We start from the raw sequence: 22,200 nt of genomic DNA on the forward strand, positions 1-22,200 counted from the left end.
ACCTTTCCTACTGTGGTATGAATGTGTCCCCACCAAATTCAGGTGTTGAAACAGGATGACCAATGTGATAGTAGAAGAGGTAGAGCCTATAAGAAGTGATGGGATTACGTGCCCTTTTAAAAGGGCTTGCCGGAGGAAATTTGTCTCCTCTTGCCCTTCTGCCCACTGCCATGTGCGGACACAGCATTCCTCCCCTCTAGGGGATGCATCCCTCACCAGACACCAAATGCTGGTGCCTTCATCTTGGACTTCCTGTCTCCAGAACTGTGAGAAATAAACTTGGGCTGTTTATAAATTACTCAGTCTCAGCTATTCTGTTACAGCAGCACTGACAGACTAAGACATTTCCTGATGTTCTGTTGCTTTGCTTTTATCAATTACTGAGAGAGGAATGTTAAAAATCTTAACTGTAATTGTGGATTTGTCATTTTTTTCCATTAGTTCTTCCACTTTTTGCTTCATATATTTTGAAGCTTTGTTAATAGGTGCATACACAACAAGATCATTGCTTTTCTTTGATGAGTTGGCCCTTTGATTCTTACATGCAATGTTCCTCTTTGTCCGTAGTAATATTTCTTCTCTTGAAGTCTACTTTATCTGATATTTTAGAATATAGCCTGCTTTTCTTGTATTTAGCATTTGCATGATATAACTAGCCCAGTGTGCCATCTTCATACATTTAAACTGTGTCTTTAATATTAAAGTACAATTCTTATGAAAAGCATATACTTGAATCTTGCTTTTTAAAAATCCAATCTGATCATCTCTATCTTTTAGATAAGTTTACTCCAGTTCCATGTAATATTATTACTGGTACGTTGGGTTTAAGTCTCTCATCTTGGTAATTAATTATCTATTTGTACTATCTGTTCTTTATTCTTTTTTTTTTTCTCCTTTTCTGCCATCCTTTGAATAAATCAAGTTTAGTGTTTTAAATTCCATTTTATCTCCTTCATTGGTTATTTTCTAAAGTGGTTACTTTACCACTTTAGAAACATATTTATTTATTACCATTTGCATCTTTGAGTCTATAATTAATTAATGTGAGAACTTGACAGTATTATACTTCTGTTTATCCTTCTGTGCTATTATTGTTATACATTTTACATCTTTGTATATTATAAACTCCAAAATATATTGTCTTGTTTTGCTGTGAAGAGTCAATTGTCTGTTTAGGAAATTAAGATAGAAGAAATCAAAGTATTGTGCTTACTCACATATTTATCATTATTGATGCTTTTTATTCTTTCATACAGGTCCAACTTTCTATCATTTCCCTTCAGCATGAAGAAGTTTTTTTAGCATGTCTTTTAGCAGATCTGCTGGTGATGAATACTCTTAGCTCTTGTTTACTTGAAAATGTCAATTTCACCTTTATTTTTAAAAGGTGTGTTTGCTGAATATTCTGGACCAATCTTTTTTTTTCTTTTATCACTGTAAAAGTGCCTTTACATTGCCTTCTAGCTTGTACTGTGACTAATGATCATCAGAAACATCATGTTTATTGTGCTTATCATTGTTCCTCCATATATAATATGTCCTTTCTTGTCCTTTGTTGTTTTGGGGTTTTTTTTTTTCCTCTAGCATTAGTTTTTAACAGTTTGGCTATAATATGCCTAACCATGGTTTTATTTGTCTTTATCCAGCATAGAGATCTTTGAGATTCTTGGATCTGTGGGTTGAGTTTTAAAAAAATCAAAATTGGAAAAATTCTCAACTGGTATTTTTTTGAATATCTTTTCTGTCTTTTTTCTCTTTCTGGAATTCCATGTTACAAATATGTAAGACTGCTTAATATTGTCCTGTAGGTCACTGAAGCTGTGTTCACTTCTTTCTGCCTCTTTTTTCTCTGTGATTCAGTTTGGAGAGTTTTTAATTGACCTTTCTTCTAGTTTATTGGCATTTTCTTTTATAATGTTAAATATGCTAAGTCCATCTAGTGAAATTTCATTTCAGTTCTAAAATTTCCATTCTTTTTTTTTTAAAGAAAGGTGTGTGTTTCTTTGCTGATATCGCCTATCTGTTCGCTCATTATCTTCATCTTTTCCTTTACATTATTGACCATAAGCTATTAGCCATTTTAATGTCATTGGTTGCTAATTTCGTCATTTGTGTCATTTTTTTTCTCAGTCTTATTTTCCTATTTCTTTGCAGGCTTCATTATGTTTTATTGTACGTTGTGGATATTCCATTGTGGAGAGTTTGGGGTTTTTGTCTTCCTTTAAAACGTGTTGAGTTTTGTTGTAACAAGCAGTGAATTTACTGGTGAATCACCTGGTTTTACTAAGATAGGTTTAGAGTAGCCCTTATTTTAGGATGTTTCTAACTCCCATCATGTGTTCTTTCTGAAATCACAACTGAATGTTCACAGTGTTCAGTGATGTCTTTCACCCTGGATTATTACAACGTCAGTGTCTCTCAGCACTATATGATGTCTGGAATTTCCATTTAGCTCTTAGATGTCCAGAAACTGTTTTCTATTAGGTTTGCAGGGTCTTGTCCTACAGTATCACAGCTTAGTATTTGGCCAGTGACCAGAGCTGACCCCTATGTAGATTTCTGAGGCTCTTGCTTTTTGTTTAAAGCCTTTCTTTGTGATATTCTGCCCATTGCTGTTATCTCTTTGGGCTCTCCCTGAGTCATGATTTGGAAAGCGTCCCCAGTCAAAAAGTGAGGGCGAATTTAGAATTTACCTAAAGTACCTTATAATGTACTAGCCCTATGATATCCAGTGTCTTCAATTACATCTTTAGGTATTTTGTATGGCTTCACAATTGAGTATAGGAAGGTGGGAAGTTCAGATAACTGTTAATCTGTGACAACTAAAACCAGAATTTGACATTCTGACAAACTTGAAATTACAGTGCTTCTTAAAATTAATGCAGTATTTTTTAAAGAAAACAAAACAAAACAAAACAAGTGTCTTCCAATTTGGCAATACAAAAAAGCAAAACTCCCATCTCTACTTTTTAGACACTTCTATCCATTTGAGAAGATTATAAATATATAGATAAAGTTAGATTGCAGTAAAACTATGCTGTCTAGTGTTAAATCACCAGTATATATAAGTGTTATAGTTATTATGTGACTACAGAGCTATAGGTTACAGGAAAAATATAGGATTTCTTGGCAGAGATTGGATTTAACTAGAGCCTTAAAGAGTTGGTGCTATTGAGGTAGGAGGTAGAAAAGATGGCATTTCAGGATGCAGGGCATACTGTGAACAAATGTACAAGAAGGAAATGAGCAAGACATTTTGAATGATTAATCTGTCTATCATAGGGAGTTTTGGTTGGGACATAATAGTAGTTGATGCTTATAATGTGATTTAATATTATAATGTATGTGCTGAGTGTTTGAAGTCTTTGAACTTTATCTTATAAGTAATATAATAATATGTGAAAGATACTTAAAGAGGAAGAAACCCTTCAGTGAGGGAGAACAGTGCAGAGCCTATTACTGTCATTCAGGGGTGAGGCAATAAAGGTCTCTCCTAGGATGTTGGAAAGAAGGGAGCAGATCCAAGAAACAACATGAAGAAAATAATCAGCAGAAATTGGTTATTGACTAGACATGTGTGAGAATGATATATTGGCAGAAATTGGAAAGTCAAGAATGGGGCTCACTGCAGCAGGAATGATGAAATTGGTTTTAGATAGACAGGTGAAGGGATTTAAAACATTAACTTGTTTTTATAAAGGTATCACTGCTTAAAGCTAACGGTGATTTATTAATATTTGCACTCTGAAAGTTTTAACAGTTTTAATTTTCTGTATACACCGCAGTGTTTTGTATACTATACTTGCCTCTTCTGTTCAGTTGGGAATTGAGTAAACCAATAGAGTAAAAAAATGAGTACAAAGTGGGCTCTGACTAGAACTCTAGTGTGATTACTGAATTACCAAGATAATTAACCCATACCCCACATACACTCCATTTCCCATGACACTTACTATATTGCATTGTTTTTGCCTGTTTGCCTTCCTACTTCCTAAACTGTTGCATTAGTTCGCTTTTGTGGCATAAAAAAAATCACCACAAAGAAAATTAAAGACAAATACTGATTATTTCTTCCAATTTTGTGGGCTGCCTAGGTCATCTGGCCTGGCCTGCTTTGGCTAATCTCTGAGGTCTTTTGGCTAGTTGACTGGTGCTGTTTGTAGCTACTCAGCTGGTGTCCTACTGCTGTTTGTCTGAAGTTGTTTTGGCTACTCCAACTGGTGCTACCGAGCCTCAGCTAGGACTACCTCTGTCTACTCCACATGGTCTTTGATTTTCCAGTGGCTGGGGCAGGCTTGTTCGCATGGTAACAATGTTCCAAGAAAGAGAATGATCTTTGCAAGGCCTCTTAAAAGCTGGGTTTAGAACTTGCACTTCTACCAGTTCCTATTGGTCAGCGTATGTCCATAGGTCTGCCAAGACTCAAAGCACAGAGAAATAAATGTTTCCTCTTGTTGAGTGGCATATAAAAAAATGTGTGGTCATTGTTTTCAATCTACCACAACTGTAAGCTGTGTGAGTACAGGAACTACATCACTCTTGCGCACTTTGGTGTTGACATAGTAGTCATAAATATTTTTAGGTGAATGACTAAATTAATGAAGGAAGGAAAACATTCATGTAGTATTTCAGTATACTGTAGTTTTAAATTATAATATACATTTGATATAATTAATATATAAGTATATACATATATAATATATAAAATACTTATTTGTTATATATAAGGTATATATAAAATGTATAGTTTTAATATGTAAGTATATGTATATAATTATGTATAATATTGTAATTGTATATATACTTTTATCATACCATCAGTGAGTATGGACATTGTTCAGGGAGAATCTCTTTATTCTCCTTCTGTCTTTTGAGATTGACCAAAGAAAATATTTTTTTAAAAAAAAGAACTATCACTTGAGTTAACATTGTTTGGTATTTTTATCCTCATAGGTGATTGCCTTGTGAAGAACTCATTTTGTGTATTGTCAGAATCCTATTCTGCTTTTCAGGCTGTGCTATGGGTAGACTAGCTCTAATCAGAACACTTGGGAGACCTGAAGCAAAGATGCGATATTAAAATAAATAATGTTATATGCCAAAGAGGAAAACCACTTCTGCCTCCTAAACAACTGAAAGAGCCAGAGACTATGGGGTCAGATTAGCCAGCGTTACTGTATGAACCTGAGCAAATGGCTTACTCTCCTTCAGCTTTGGTGTCTTATCTGGGACATTGATTCTCAGGATTGGTGAATTAAGAGAAATATGTGAAGTTCTAGCTACAGTTCTTTACCCATGAGGTAGTCAGTAAAGTTTACTTCTTTCTCCATGTGAACCAAAGCACTGTCACGATGTGATGATGTTCGTTAGGGTTTCTCATGCTCAGCGTTATTGATATTTAGGGTTGCGTAATGCTTTATTGTGAGGGGCTTTCCTGTGCAGTATAGGGTTTGTAGCAGCATCTCTAGCCGCTATACACTAGATGCCAGTAGGACCACCCATCTAGCTGTGACAGGCAAAAATGTCTTCAAACGTTGCCAAATGACCCCTGGGGGCAAAATGCAAACAGTTTATCTAGCAGTGACACATAGCTAGCCACCTTAGAGACCCATAAATGTAAAATGGGAAACAAAATACTTGAGTCTTCTCAGAATGTCTAAAGCTTTTGCTGTCTATCTTCCTCCTCCTATAATTTGCCACAAACATATTGCTTATTATGCCATCTAATAAAATGGCTAACATTTGCTGTGTATTATTCTCGGTGTTAATAAGCTATGCATGAACTCACTAGCTGAATGTTGTATATGTATCTGCCATCCCTATTGGATTGACATTCCATTGTAAACAGGGACCTTATCTTTACCAGCTCTAAGCACAATGTATTTGTGTTTATCAGGTAGCTATTCTACATGTTAATTGATCACATTGCACCCAAATGAAACATGGATGTGGAAATGGAAGGAGGAGCTTTAAAACATGGAAAATTAGTTTATATAAATCTAAATGTTGTAGTGCACAAATATTGATTCCTTTTTAAAAACTTTCAGAAATCAGCTCTTCTGAAAAAAAAGTAACTAAGCCACCATCAACTTTTATTTCATTACCACTAAGCCAATATCAGAAAGTTGTCAATCAGCAGCTCTTTTTAAAGTTGAAATTTTTCTATTGTATTTCTTATGAATATTTCAGTAGTGCTTAGAAGTTTTTGGCTTATTTATCATGTTTTATTCACTGTATGTCATTAATTGTTAAAGATATCCGAGTTAAACCTTAAATTCAGGAGAGGTTTACATTTCTCCTTTTTCCTATTTAAATATATATTTCTAATTACATAATTCAGTTAGAAAATTACAGTATAGAAACATATAACTTACTGAGTAAAAGTTTCCAGTTACTGTATACAGATTATACTGTATACTGTATTATTAACAGTTGCATAATATTTAACTTATAAATGTGGATAATTATAATTAAACAGTCTGTTATCAAAGGACATATAGATTATTTCCAATTACTTGCTGTAGTGAATATCCTGGTACTTATTTTTTACACACTTGCTCAGATAATTTTTAAGTACAAATTCCTGAGGTAGAATTGCAAAATCAAAAGATACTCTCATTTGTGTTTCACATTTTATGCAAAGTATTTTGTTTTCTCCAGAAAATTCCTCTGTGGAAAAGCCTTCCTCACATTCTTTATCAGTTTATTAGCCAGCAGAGAAATGATGAAAAGCCACCTCTTTTCTTGTAGTTTCATCCTCATTGCTATGCAACATGAGGTATTAAAATCACACCTAAGTGGTGTCTATTGTGGCTGAATAGTATATTGAAAGTAGAGACACTTCTCTCTGATTCCCAACTGTACTCTCTGGATGGCACCTAAAATTTTATTTTTTCAAACTGCAAATCATTTAAATGAGTTTGAAACGGTTTTATTTTTTTAAATGACATCCTGTAGAATAGAAAGAATATATTTTCTTACAGTGGGTCATAGTCAAAAGTGTGAATATCTCTGATCCTAGAAAGTTTCCCCAGTTACAAGGACAGGCGTGCTCCCAACTCCATCTTTAATGGCTCAATTCTGTGGCTTTCAAGTTAATCCACTCTGTCCTACAGCCTTCATCAAGAAGCTCGTGGTACACTTTGGTGTTAGAGGGGGCATTGTCACAGAGGTTCAGAAAATAACCCATTAGGCATTTTAGAGAACTCATCACATGTTGAGAACTAAGCTACTTGTAACATTATGTTTTTCATGTGAAAAACACAAGCAATTCACTGGCTATTTTATTTGTTGCTGGCTAGCTACACTTTCTATTTCTTTTTCCATGGTGTGAAAATCTTCCTAAAAACCTCACTATTGGGAAAAGAGATGCAGAGATTAGTCCCATCTTCTCCCCCGGAAACTTACTATCGCCCTTTTGGCTTCAAGGTCCTTCCTCAAAAGCAAAGAACTGAGCAAGGGAAAGTGAAGGGAAGGGCTGGGGGAACAGGGAGGTAGAAGGGGTTTTCCCTGGTCTTTTCTAATTCTTTAGTTCCAGAGGCTTAGTTGGTATTTCAACATTTTAGAAATAAAACCTGCTTTTACAATTAATGCAAATATCACTTAGTGATTCATCCTTTCCAAATGATTCTTGGTTTCTTTTGACATTTTATTTTTAAATTGTGAATTAACATTGACATCACTGTAGCGTTACTATTACTTCAGCTCTTCACAGTGAACTTAACTGTCTTGCAAAGGCTGTTTTAAAAGTTCAGATTTTAACTGTCACCCAAGTGAGCCTTGGGCTGCTGTTAGGCTTTTAAAACTGTGATCCTTTGGCAAGAATTGGTGTATAAATCATGGGGAGGATAATGAAGGGGAAGATCATGTTTGATTTGGCAGTTTGTCTAGTGCCTGCAATTGACAGATTTTCATTAAGGTTTTAGCTATAGTAGTGATCACACATCAGTTCTAATAAAGTAGGTTTAGTTTGAGTTTTAAAAATTAGCGTGAGGACTACTTTATGTTAACTGTATACATTCAGAAGTCTGGAAAACCCATCCACAGGTTTAAATATATATAATCAGTATAATTAACAAGTCAACGGCCTCATCTCTCTGTTTTTGAGGACCATAGGCTAATACTGTTTATGAAGATTCAGGAGACCAGTCTAGATTGACAGAAAGCTTAAAGACAAAGATGGTTTTAATGTTTTTCTTGGAAGTTTGAGCTCCTGTGGTATTCTAAGGATCGGGATTTTGACATTGATTGTTCTAGCTGGTATTCAGTACTGTATTTAAGTGTAATTTTTTTACTAGTATTCTTCATATAACTGAAAACTATGCCAATGATTCTTTGATATAGATATATACTTATAAATATATGTGAAAATCCAAGTTTACCAAAAAATATTAAGACTTAGGGGATATGTTATTTGAATAGGCATTTATTTGCTAATTAACATATTCTAAGCTCCACAAGGTTATATTCTTTTCAAAAGTCCATTCCATCAAAAGCTGTCATTTTTACAGATGAAAAAACAAAGGCCACAGTGAGTTTAGTTAATATCCAAGATCACACAGCCAACATGATAGAACTCTTGAATTTCAAGTGACTTACCCTTTTTACTGTATCAGGCTAATTTTCCCTTTTTTAACTGCTTGTCTTAATTGGGATTTGTTTAATTGTGGCTATCAGTATATCTTCAATCATTACTTTCTTGTTTTAGTCAAATGTTTCCCTGCAAATCTGCACGAACTTCTGAAGGACTCAGAGCTGCCCTTTTGCCCTTTTCCCTTTTGTTAAAGTTGTACACTGCTCTGCATCCCCCTAGAATGCTCATCAGCTTTCCCACTCTTCCTTACTCACATAGTGCTCCGGCAGGAGAGGATTTCTTTGAAAATCAGATTCTTTTTTGGAGAGCTTTGTGCTTATTGGAGTGTTATGTGATATATTCATTAGGGTGAGGGCTAAACTATTTGAACAAAGAGACTTGACAGTGCATTTGGGTTAAAGAACAAAGTTTATTTCTTTCTCTCATTACCACCAGCATGAGCAGCCTGGATGGTCAGAGCAGATCTGTCTCATGGCATTGTTCAGGGATCCTCATTCCTTCCCTCTCATTTATCTGCCATCCCCTAGGCTGTTAATCATCATCTTTTTGGTAGAAGCCAGGTCTTCTCCATGTCTGAGTTTATATGGAGGAATCATGTCAAGGGCCATAAGCCCAGACCTGGAAATGGTGCACAAGAGTTCTGACATTGCACTGGTGAGCATTTGGTCAGATGGCCATCTCTAACTCCATGACGTGTCGGGTGTGCACTAGGTAAGCAGTCACATTTCCAGCTACAATACTAATACTATGGGAAAGGAGACAGCACATTTTGGTGGATAGCTGACATTCTCATCTTCAGTCCTAAGCACCCATGACTGCTTCATAGACTTTATGGAAAAAAAAAAAAAGAAAAATTACCCCCAGGAATTAATGTTTACCCTCAGCCTTGTTTTTCTTTAATTTTCTCATTTTTCATGTCACATATCTAAAATTTGATCTAAATAAATTTAAATAAAATTAACTTGTATTTGAATAATAATAATGACATTTCTCAAGGAAGTAAATCTCAAATGATATGTGATTTTAGATACTATCTTTATCTGACCACGTGGCTCCTCCCTTTTATCAGGGAGGGCCTCCAGGTAACAGAAGATTGCTAGGGCCTGCAGTATATTAATGTTTAGCTGGAGTTGATTAAATCTGAGACCTATAGCCTTGATAATAAGGGCTTTTATTTTTGTCTTTTTTATTGCACTTTTAATATTATGGAGTTTCTGTACCAGCTGGACGATGGCAGAAACATGGCTTACTTCTGTGGAACACGCTAGAGCAGCAGTCCCCAACCTTTTTGGCATCAGGGACCAGTTTCGTGGAAGACAGTGTTTCTACAGACTGGGGCCTGGGGATGATTTTGTGATGACTCAAGCACATTACATATATTGTGCACTTTATTTCTATTATTATTACGTTGTAATATATAATTAAGTAAGTAAGTATACAGCTCACCATAATGCAGAATCAGTAGGAGTCCTGAGCTTGTTTTCCCACAGCTAGACAATCCCATCTGGGAGTGATGGGAGACTGACCCATCAGGAGACAGTGACAGTGATCATCAGGCATTAGATTCTCATAAGGAGCACACAACTTAGATCCCTTGCATGCACAGTTCACAATAGGGTTTGTGCTCCTATGAGAATCTAATGCTGCTGCTGATCTGACAGGAGGTGGAGCTCAGGCGGTAATGCAAGCAATGGGGAGCAGCTGTGTATATACAGATGCAGCTTGGCTGGCTTGCCTACTGCTCACCTCCTGTTGTCCTGCCTTATCCATAGCCCAGGGTCTGGGGACCCCCTGTGCTAGAGGACAGAGCCTGGTACACTATAGGAGTCCTCCCCTTGTGCTATGCAGAGTACTGATCAGTCCCTTTTGAGCTTCTCAACCTTGTAGAAAACTTTGAGACAGTTCTGGGACCATCACAAAGTTTATGAAGGGTTGGAAAACAATATACTTAAGGAACTAAGATTGTGAATCCTTCAAGTTCAGAGGGTGATAAAAAGAAATGGCTTCTAAGAATCACAGTATGTATGTTTTTTTATACAAAGCGTAAAGATCATTTGTACCAAACTCAGGGCACTGTGGTGAGCTTAACACGAGGGTATTGAATCATACGTAAGTGGTAATTCCTTGATTATGCAATCTCCTTGCTGTTAGATTTAGATACCAAAGAGGAACTACATCATGTCCTCCTCCTATGGTCTTCAAAAAAGGATTATATTTGGTCTTATTGGTATAATACAGTTTATTCCTGCATGAATTCCATGGTGATTGAATTTTTAAAGTTTATTATGTTGTTACAGTTTTGTTTTGTTTTGTTTTAATATACAGCTTCAGAATGGCAGAAGATGATCCATATTTGGGAAGGCCTGAACAAGTAAGTGTCATAATCTCACTGGCAATTCTATTTAAATATATTCATATTTTAAAATATACAAAGACAACAGTAAGTTAGCACTAGGAAAATTCTAAAATTAGTATTTTTTTTTTTTTTAGATTTCAGTTTCTCTGTCGTTTCATGTGAAGTTGGAGAGGATATGTCATGTAAAATGAGTAACACACCCTGCTTTCGTACACATTGTTGCATAAAAATTATATACGCTACAGGATAGCTATTGTATTAGCTTTCTAGAGCTACCATAACAGATCACCACAAACCTGATGGCTTAAAACAACAGAATACATTATCTCACAGTTCTGGGGGCTAGAAGTGTGAAATGAAGGTGTTGGCAGGGTTGGTTCCTTCTGGAGGCTCTCAGGAAGAATCTGTTCCATGCCTCTCCCTAGCTTCTGGTTGGTTACTGGGAATCCTTGGCTTGTAGCTGTATCGCTCCAATCTCTTCCTCCATCGTCACATGCGCTTCTTCCCTGTGTGTCTCTACTGTGTCTCTAAACCTAAATATCCTTCTCTTTTTTTCTTATAAAGGCATCATTGGATTTAGGGTGCACCCTTATCCAATATGACTTCATCTTAATTTGCTTATATCTTCGAAGACCCTATTTCCAAATAAAGACACATTCACAGGTACCAGGGATTAGGACTTAAAGGTGTCTTTTTGGGAGGGAACACAGTTTAACCCACTACAGCCCCTTGGCATATTTAATGTGTACACATGGATGTAGAGAGTGGATGACAGACCATGGAGATTCAGAAAGGTGAGGTGTGGGAGGGCAGTGGGATGGGGGTGGATGATAAGAAGTTACTTAATGGGTACAATGTATGTTATTTGAGTGATGGATACCCTAAAAACCCTGTTTTGACCACTATACAATCTATGCATGTAACAAAATTACACTTGTACCCCATCAATTTATACCAAAAAAAATTTATTTAAAACTGATCTAGTAAGGAGACAGATTATTGTAGTGAAAAGATCTTTGGACTCAGAATTTGAAGATCTTTATATAAGTACTGACTACTACAGATCAGCTCCTCAGACTTGAAGAATCACTTAGTCCCCATAATCCTCACTTTTCTCACTTGCAGTATAGAAATGCTAGCACCACACTAACAGGGATGAGTCAAAAATATTCGATGAATGTGCTTTGAAGCATAAAACTGTTCCTATCATTATATTAGTGGTTATGAAAGGATAGCAGTGTCCTTTTTTCCTTTTCTCCTATATTTTATTTTGAAAAATGTTGGAAAAAATAAACAGAAATGTTGGAATAGTCTAACAAATCTACATTGGTTCTTTTTTTTATGGTATCTTAAATTATCTTTTTTTTTTTTAATTATACTTTAAGTTCTAGGGTACATGTGCACAACGTGCAGGTTTATTACATATGTGTACTTGTGCCATGTTGGTGTGCTGCACCCATCAACTCATCATTGGTTCTTAAAACCAACATTTTTGCTTTTCTCTTTTCACTCTTTCTTGTGTATATATATGTGTATATATGTGTGTATATGTGTATACATAATCATTTGAAAGCAATTTTCAGACTCTGGAGCAATTATAATGGCAATATTAAATTTTTTATGTAATGATTCCAAGAAGTATTTCAAACATGGAGATGTGTTCATTCATCAGCTATTTATTGAGGCATTACTTTGTGCCAGAACCTTGGCTTAGGGGGAAAAGAATAAGTGATAGATACACTCTAATTTCAGGAAGCTACTACTGTAATAGGAATACTGCTAGAGCATATATCACCATATGAAAACAGACATTGTTTTCATATGGTGATATATGCTCTAGTAGTATTCTGCGCAGAGGGGGATAGAAATGTTCAGCAGCATCACTAGGTGCTACCTTGGAGGAAGAGCAGAGTTACGGAGGACTTTCCAAAGGAAGTCTTCGTAAGCTGAGATTTGAAAGATGTAGTTTGCTAGACTAGACAAGGATAAGGAACACTAGGTGCCAAGATAGCCTGGTCACATTTAAATTTTAGTGGCAATCATTTAAAATAGTGGATTTCCGAAATTGCACATGCAAAGAATCAGCCAGAAAAATAAAACCAGAAGTGGAATACGTTTTAAAGGCTCTGGTATTATTTCTATAAATAAAATAGACATATATAGCATTTATTACTTTGGGTAATATTCTGATTGATTTGGAAATAATGACTATGCATTGCTTTTTGCATTAAGATGCTCCTTTCTAATTTTATTTTTTTAATGGTGATTTAGGATAAATCTAGGAACATTTTCTTTTATTGAAACAAAGACATTTGGCTAATTGTATTATCAAAACCCTTTGTTTTACCTTTCGCTTTTAATATGCTCTCTCTAACAATTAAGGGCGAACTAACCAGCATGAGGATTGTTTCTGCTTGATTTTAAACCATCCTTTCCTGTCTGTACACAGGAAATCTTATCAACAAGAGATGATTCTTTATGCCACAGAAGAGTAAAACCTGCCGAAAACATTCATTTTGAAAGTTTTTCTTATGTGGGCATCTTTGCGATCATCAGTAAAAGGGGTGGGGCATGTTCTGACATTTCCATTTTTGAGGCAAGAGGTCTTGAAGTTTTTTTCTTTCTTGGCTTGAGCTTGATGGTTTATATTTTGTAAAGTTTGCTTGTCCTTAGTGTTTTAGTGGAGTCTGGAATTTGCTCTCCACCCTGAACTAATAAACAATGCCAGCTGCAGCACAACACAACTACTCTCTTAGTCTGAAGTGGAGAGTATATCTCTCTCCTAAGGCGAGCCCTTTTGCCCACTCACCAGTCATTTAGCCACCACAGGAAAGAGTTTTCCTGCTAGGTTTTCAGTTTGCTCTGAGACTGTTAAAATCCTCTATGAAATGAGGCCCATTTTTGCAGAACATGGTTTTTCATTCCTGTATTTCCTTTTCAGCAAACAATGAATAGCATCAGTGAGTTTTTACTCTTACAAGCATTGAAGTGAAGCGCATTCTTTTTTCCTCAGTTGAAAATTTGCATCCCTCAAATGGATCTGAAGTACTCTTTATTTAAATGACATTTGTCTTAACTCTTAATTTAACTAGGCGTACTAAAATCTTCGGTACCGCAGAACTTCCAGTTATTTACTACTAAGGACAGGAGACAAGCTGTAACACTGGCTACTAAAAGAAACGAAAAGCGAGTTCAGCACACTTACTAACTAGTCTCATCAAAAGTGAAATATGGCTGGTTTCCATGCTGTCCACAGACATTTCAACCATATAACTTCTTTAGGCTAAAAGAAATAGCAAGCTTAGAAATATGGTTTTAAAATCCGAAATGAACCAGCGGTTACAAATTTTTTTGATAAGTAATGAATAGTAATTTATTAAGATAGAATTTACTGTCTTCAAAATATACTGCATGCTCACTCTGTTGCTGCCCTAACAAATTACCACATACTTGTGGCTTAAAACAACACAAATTTATACTTCTGAGTCAGGAGCTCAGAAGTCTAGAATCAAGGTGTTGGCAGGGCTGCTTTCCTTCTTGAGACTCTCATCTCTTTGCCTTTTGAGCTTCTAGTGGCTGCCTACTTTCCTTGTGTACCCTCTTATCATACCAGCCTCTTGCTTCCATTGGCACACCTCCTAATATTCAGTGTGATTTCCTGAATCCCTCTCGTCAGGCCCACCTGGGCAATTCAGGACACTCTCTTCATCTTAATATCATTACGTTAATGACATATGTAAAATTCCTTTTGTCATATAAGGTAGCACTCGCAGGTTCTGAGGATTAGGATGCAGAGATGTTTAGGGGGTCATGATTCAGCTTACCACACCCACTAAATTCCAGGTATTTTGTGTTATACTAGGAAAGTGAAGGTAAAAGAAATGAGTGAGCTCAGTGCTTGGTTTTCTACTCCTTGTACTGTCAGTTATATTTTCTGTTATTCTGTAAATAGTCCCAGAGGTACTCTCTGTCATTCTTTCAGGTCTTGACATTGGATAGCTAGATGAGGGGTATGTTTACCACCATAGATGAAGTACTGATTTCTAGGATTATATTCAACTCATGTTGTTTATACTTCTAAGAGAGTACAAGCTTCAAATCATTCATTCAGCAACTATTTAAGTATCTGTTCTGTGATAAGCATGTGCTTGGCCCTGAAGATATACCAGTAAGCAAGCTAGACCAGGTCCCTGCCTCTGGGGACTTTATAGCCGAGTTATGCTTCTCAAATCCCTTTGTTACTTAAATGTTGTCCAACCCTAAATAAAGTTTTGTACACATGAGAACTTACCTAGGTCTCATGAAGATCTTTTGAAATCCTAATTTAAAATATTTTCAGATTTTTGTTTTTGGCTTTAGTTTCATTCCTATTATAAAGTTTTTGGTGTCCCAACTTCAAATTTTTCATATAATGTAGAAAAAATGATTGAAACATTTAAATGTTCTTCTTTACAGATGTTTCATTTGGATCCTTCTTTGACTCATACAATATTTAATCCAGAAGTATTTCAACCACAGATGGCACTGCCAACAGGTAAGCAAACGCATCCCTGTTACTCTGTTGTTCTGCTTTCAGTCTTAGTAAAATGCGGGATTTGTTAATAGTGTCTCCTAGAAATTCAGTTGTGTACCTAGAAAGGAAATGATTTGTTCTAAAAACCAATCTTTTAATATACTTTCTTGAAATATATTTACACAAAAATATTTCATCTCAATTACCCCTTGTATGGTTTACTGCATTTCATATCTGCTACAACTACTCAGAAGATATTTCTTTACTCAATATAAGGATTTTCTTTATTATCTCTGTATTCCTTTTAAGTCCCTTCTCCTAGATTCACACGAGGCAGTCTCCACTCTTCATTTCTGTTTCAAACATTTAAGAGGGCCTGTTGTGTGCTACCAGTGTGCCAGTCACTGGAGAATCAAAGTGTACAGAAATTGTAAAAATCATCTCAGTAGAAAAATCATCTTTATAAACGCTTAAAACTTTGCACTCTGACAAGTTGGATAAAACTCATAATCCTTCCTTCTAACATGACTGTTTTAATTGTCCCCATCAGCAACTGTTTAATTTCATAAGAGTAATAAAAAACAACAACAACTCATTTTGCCTCTTTCTTAAAAAAAATTGGTTTATTTGTATGTAAGCTTGGTGTGATGGCTCTTTTTATGTTCTGTTTCTCTCCTCACTTCACCTGTCACCAGTGGGACTTAACAGATGTTCAAAAGCAGTGTGAGTGAATTATAGAGGTTAGTGTAAAAGAGTTTGGTACTCACTGAAGTGGGCATCAGCTCTTTTATTTACCAGGGACTTGCTTGTCTTCATTGGGAGATTTTATCCAATTTGTATTATCCTCATTTAAAATTATCATGGTTACTACAGTATTTACTTTTCATTTGCTTTAGATCAGAAAACTTTTCCTGCGTTTATATCTTTAGTATTTCTAGGAGTTCATGGGAGGGAAAAAAGTAGATCTACTATACTTTCACCTTCACTCGTGAAGGTGTATTTCAGAGGTTTTTCTCTCTTTACCCCCTACAAAACATTATTTTTAGGCTGCCATGTCTGCGATCTTGTGAAGTGCTTTCCAATGTGAGCTCTAGGTCAGCTTCCTGTGAACCAGTAAATGTGTTGGTAGTGTGTGTGTTTCTTGTGAACTTTTTAATTCTAGAGTTCAAAGTATTTTTCTTAGTATTAATGTATTATTGAAAATATAAGATCTTGGTTCTGTCCACAGGAAATACACACATTTCCTCTAAGTGTCTTGTGAATACCAAACAGTATCCTGAGGCAGATGTTTTCTTAATTTTTTTCCTTCAGATTTATGGGCATGAAAATAAGATTATCAAAATAACCATCTCAGTAAATATTCTGTGGTTACAGCTTTGTGTTGTAGAAATTATTTTGCCGTAATATTAGAAAAACTATTCAAATTACACCTAAAAATCTAATTTGTTAGTTCTTACCCCATCATTTTTATCTATATGTTTTTCCCTCTTCATTGCAGTATCATAGTACAATTTTTATAGTCCAAGATATATAGGATGTTGTATTCAAATTTTTGAAGAGGTAGAGAGGTTGATTATCTAAACCAATATTAACTTGTAACTGTAAAATGGATTATTTTAGTCTACTAGATTTTTTGAAATCTAAAACCTTTAGTAGATCTAGTACTTGTTGAAGACTATGGGATACGACATAAATCTTAGGTCTAAAGTTAAATTTCTCTGCACAGTGGAATGTCCCTTTCATGGCACAGAAAGGTGGCCAAAAGAATGTTGGCCTTAAAACCACAAATATATGCATATCAAATCTAATTTTCTAGTTGATTTAACTTTTAATGTGTTTCCTGAAAGAGAAAAAATGGCTCTATTTTACATGAATTTTCACATAGTTAAAGGAAATTAAATCCTACAGGAAAAATAATGGCAGATTTGTGGGTGTTTTTAGCAGAGTTAAAAAGTGAGAGACTTGAAGTTTAATGTAAACTTGCTTCCAACTCCTCTATTTTTTATGACATCCAAATGTTGCTGTCTTAGAGGACTATCTTGATACGTTCTTTCACCATTATAACAGGGAATATTTTTATAAGTGTTACATTGTCATACAGGCTGTATCTTAGTGTGAAAATATTTCTATTTCTAATCAATTTTATTTCCTTATCCAAAATTAAATTCTAGCTATTTGGGGGGAATTTTTAAATTATGCTTATATTTCTAAAAGTAATTTAAAACGTCCAGGGGTGAATTTCATACAGACAAAAGATGGTAATTTAATAAATTGACCAGTGACTCCCCCCTTTTTTTTCTTGTGTATGCTTCATTTCAGATGCAGTCATTTTTCAACTGGCTTCCTTGTAAATTTCTTGAATAATAACAGGAAGTAATTATACCCTTGTTTTTTCCAGTTCTCTAGCCTTATCCTGATTTATCATAATATTGAAAAGATAAAAATAAGTTCTCTGGACGGGCGAGGTGGCTCATGCCTGTAATGCCAGCACTTTGGGAGGCCGAGGCAGGTGGATCATGAGGTCAGGAGTTCAAGACCAGCCTGGCCAAGATGGTGAAACCCTGTCTCTACTAAAAAAATACAAAAATTAGCTGGGTGTGGTGGTGGATGCCTGTAATTCCAGCTACTCGGGAGGCTGAGGCAGAGAATTGCTTGAACCCGGAGGCAGAGATTGCAGTGAGCCGAGATTGTGCAATGGCACTCCAGCCTGGGCGACAGAGTGAGACTCTTTCTCAAAAAATAAATAAATAAATAAATAAAAATAAATTCTCTTTTATGTTATAGTTTATTTTTAATTTCAACCTGAAGGTTTATCTCCTCACAAATTTATCTAAAATAAGAGGTCTTGAGCTTCTTCTGAAAGAAAATGAAGATTAAAATGGACATACAAGCATTCTCCTAAAATATTTTTAGCACTAAACATCTTAATATACATTCAAATAAATGAGAACCACCACATCCCTTTATTTATTGCAGAGCTATGAGTTATACTATTGACATAAAAATCAGCTGGGAAGCTTAAGGACTTTTTCATATTGAACAATTTGTACTTATGTTATCAGAGATTCTGATTTTCCTTTGAATTTTGGGTATGGATTAAGCCTCTAGTTTTCTTTGTGTTTATACAATAATTAATTTGCATACACCTATCTTCAATTAAATTATTTTCAGTATTTTATAAAATGTCTGAGCTGTTTTAGAACATAGTTTATATGACAGCACAATATTCAAAATTGCATATAAATATCAAAAGTTATGGATTAATATGAAAATTTTACCATGTCTGATAGACCAAATTACATTGGGAGTGTCAGGGAGGAAAGGGGAAACAAACTAACCAGTTAAGGAATGAAGGTCCTTTCCCTTTAAGTAAAAAAAACAGAAAACCTAGTGTAAGGAAAAAGAGGTAGCCCGAAATCATTATCTATCATGCATATATATGCAGGTTGCTAGATCAGTATCTTTTAATTTCACATTAAGCCCACTGTCTTTGAGGAATGAAAGTCAGTGTCTAATGATGTGAAGGCCAAAGAAAATGTCATAGTGCCCAGAAGTGGTTGCTGCCTTTAGTTGGTATTTGTCATTTTAAAATGCTTTGTTAGGAGACAAGATTATGAAGGCTGTTGACATCAATTCTTGCCAGCCGTATGCCTTTTATTGGGTTAGGAAATGTGCCATCACCATTCAACAAACATTTATTTATTGTGGTTCGCTAAACTTGTAAAAGTATTATTAAAATAAGGGTTAATTTAATATTTCAAACAAGGAAGAGAAATTATATCCTTGTGGAATTTTAACCAAAAATTCATTTAAAATTTTTACATAAAAACATAATTTCAGTTTTTGACTTGCTTTACATTTTATACCAAATTTGAGAAGCCTCACAGTTTCTTTTGGTTTCTGTTTGTTGTTTTTGTTTTTAGCAGATGGCCCATATCTTCAAATATTAGAGCAACCTAAACAGGTAAGATTAAAGGGGTGGGACTTTAAATGTTAGATTCCAGTGTCTAATATTGAGATCATAAGCACTGAAGAATAATAAATGAATTCTATGAAGGAAGTAGCTTATCTGAAAGATCAACAACCTGACAAATTATGTAACAGCTTTCTTCATTCACTTTACATTTCTCTTAGTCATTGTTCACACTGTCCTGAGCCTCAGTACATAGTTATGTAAAACTGCAGTTAATTACAGTATTATAATTACAGTTAATTACAGTATTCTGCTGTCTCTACTAGCTTAACTTATCAGCCACTTCCAGGAAAGGCAGAGGTGATTTGCATTTATTTTCATTTATGAAGAAGTACATATGCATACAGTTCACATGTACTGAACGACATCCCTCTATTATCCTTGCACATGTAGTACCTCTTAGCCTTCCTCCTTCCTTTGGTAGCCCCAGCCTTTTCTGTGCTGCCCTTGGAACATGTAACCTAACATACTAAAAGTACCAGTGGGAAGTAAAATGTTAGAATGAACTATTGAATTCTCTTCCCTCTGGTGTTAGCTTTAGACTCAGCCTCTTTGGAGTCAGGAGAGGAACATTTTATCAGGCTCTTCCCCTTACCACTAGAGTCTGTAGAGGATAACGCAGAACTGACATGGCCTCCTCACTGTATCCAAGTCTGTGGATATTTATAGGAAGTTGGATGGGACCAATGCTGTGAAAGAGAAAGAAAGGCAATCCTTAATGTCTGCATATAGGAGGTTTCAATTATTAGGGAATGGAAGTGATGGTATAGTTCCCCCCCGAATGAGGACAGTTGGTAAATCTTTGGATGGATGAACTAATCACAGTTTTGTGTGATGGAGGATATGGATACCTGTCCTCTTGCAGCTATATTACCCAATACATTTTCTAAGTATTCTTTTCATTAGCTCAGGTGAGTGAAACACTTTTGCATTTTGTAACATTTAACACATGCTAACTAGGTCACAAGCTTAAATAAAGCATCCACTGCATTGTGGTTTCCAGAATCGTGACATTATATATATATTATATTTGGTCAGCATTTGATATAAATGTCTTAATGATTGCTGAACAGGCTATCCTTGTAAGGTTGAAATTAGATGAAAGATTTTGCTGCCATATGAAACTTTGGGGCATGGTTCTAGTTCTTGCAGGTGTCACATCCTGACTCCACAGGCTGCCAGTAAAACTCCATTGCTTTACCACCATGTTCAACTCTTTTTAGCAGTTATTTCTCACAGAAGGTCATCAATTCCCAGTGGAATTTTATCCCTTAAAATTCTATGGGATTTTTGGCATCCTGGAAAATTTCCCAGCTTTTAAGATGTAGGTAGTCTATGAAACAGAAATCAACTAAAATTTATTTGTCTGCATATGCCAAAGTATTTTCTCCAATATCATTTTCATAAGCATAGCACTACAATAAGAATTTTTTTTTTTTTTTTTTTTTTTTTTTTTTTTTTTTTTTTTTTGAGACGGAGTCTCGCTCTGTAGCCCAGGCTGGAGTGCAGTGGCCGGATCTCAGCTCAGTGCAGGCTCCGCCTCCCGGGTTCACGCAATTCTCCTGCCTCAGCCTCCCCAGTAGCTGGGACTACAGGCGCCCGCCACCTCGCCCGGCTAGTTTTTTGTATTTTTTAGTAGAGACGGGGTTTCACCGTGTCAGCCAGGATGGTCTCGATCTCCTGACCTCGTGATCCGCCCGCCTCGGCCTCCCAAAGTGCTGGGATTACAGGCTTGAGCCACCGCGCCCGGCCTAACAATAAGAATTTTTAAATGTAATTCCTTATTATGGATCCAACCGTCATAAGGAAAAATTGGCATTTATGATTTACCTGAAGGGTTAATGTAGTTCCAAAATTCAAAATTTAATTCATATAAAAGCTTATGTGAGTAAAACAGTGTGTTTACCAAAGTGATGCTATTTTGATGTCTGAATTCAGTGAAAGTAAGAAGGTTGTATTCAAGTCAGACTTTCTGACTGAATGGATGTAGCCTTGCCTTTGAGGTTGATGACTCATTTTAAGCAATGGAGTTACTGAGATGAGTGAATGTGGATTAAAGGCAAAACTTTAATCTCAGAAATTTAGAATCAGAAATGCATTTGACAACATCTTCCTGAAAAAAGTTATAAAATTTCATCCTCAGGTTAAAAACTTCTGAGGATTTAGATACTTTTATGCAACCATCAAAAATGTCTATTAAGTATTTATAGTCTATTTGACACCACTCCCAATAAGATAGAAACACATATGTGTCTATATTTTTCCAACTGCCCCAAAGGAATTTTGTGATTAAAGGTAATGAATTGTGTGTGTGTGTGTGTTTCGTTTTTTTTTTTTTTTTTTTTGAAGTTAGAAAAAGGTTCTTTTTTCTTTGGGACCTCTTAGCCACAGATTTTCCCCAGCTCTGACAGAGATGAGTCATAGCATAGACTACTAATTTTTAGAACATCCAGTTCTGTTGCATATTAATCAGTGTTAATTAACTAATACTATTCAAAAACTCAAACTGTGTTTAAATTGATTAGCAGTCAAGTAAACCTGTATTCTTATGGTTAGCTAATTCTGGAGGCTATTATACATGTGTTGTTTTTTTTATGGTTTTAGAAACTTCGTTTAATGATTTAAAAAACCAACAGTGTTTGCTTACAAAACGCATAGGGCTGAAATTGTAAATTATTTTAAAATTTGAATTGTGTGAGAATCAAAACAAAGGAATTACCTCTGAAACTTCATCTCCAAAGGCTTCACTTGTGTTTAGATCTGGA

At 35.5% G+C, this 22,200-nt stretch overlaps 1 protein-coding gene across 6 annotated transcripts in view; it reads left to right on the plus strand.

The window, feature by feature from the left end:
* NFKB1 (nuclear factor kappa B subunit 1) overlaps positions 1 to 22,200 on the plus strand; it is a 124,550-nt gene that overhangs the window by 13,727 nt on the left and 88,623 nt on the right. For 3 of the 6 annotated variants that reach the window (XM_015138835.3, XM_078001846.1, XM_015138834.3), the window contains exons 2-4: positions 10,919 to 10,964; positions 15,405 to 15,483; positions 19,389 to 19,426. In XM_015138835.3, coding sequence (XP_014994321.1) covers positions 10,926 to 10,964; positions 15,405 to 15,483; positions 19,389 to 19,426 — 156 coding nt within the window. In that variant the 5' untranslated portion in view covers positions 10,919 to 10,925. 6 annotated transcript variants of the gene reach the window in all.

Source organism: Macaca mulatta, chromosome 5, assembly GCF_049350105.2.
Source record: "Macaca mulatta isolate MMU2019108-1 chromosome 5, T2T-MMU8v2.0, whole genome shotgun sequence".
Classification (NCBI taxonomy): domain Eukaryota; kingdom Metazoa; phylum Chordata; class Mammalia; order Primates; family Cercopithecidae; genus Macaca; species Macaca mulatta.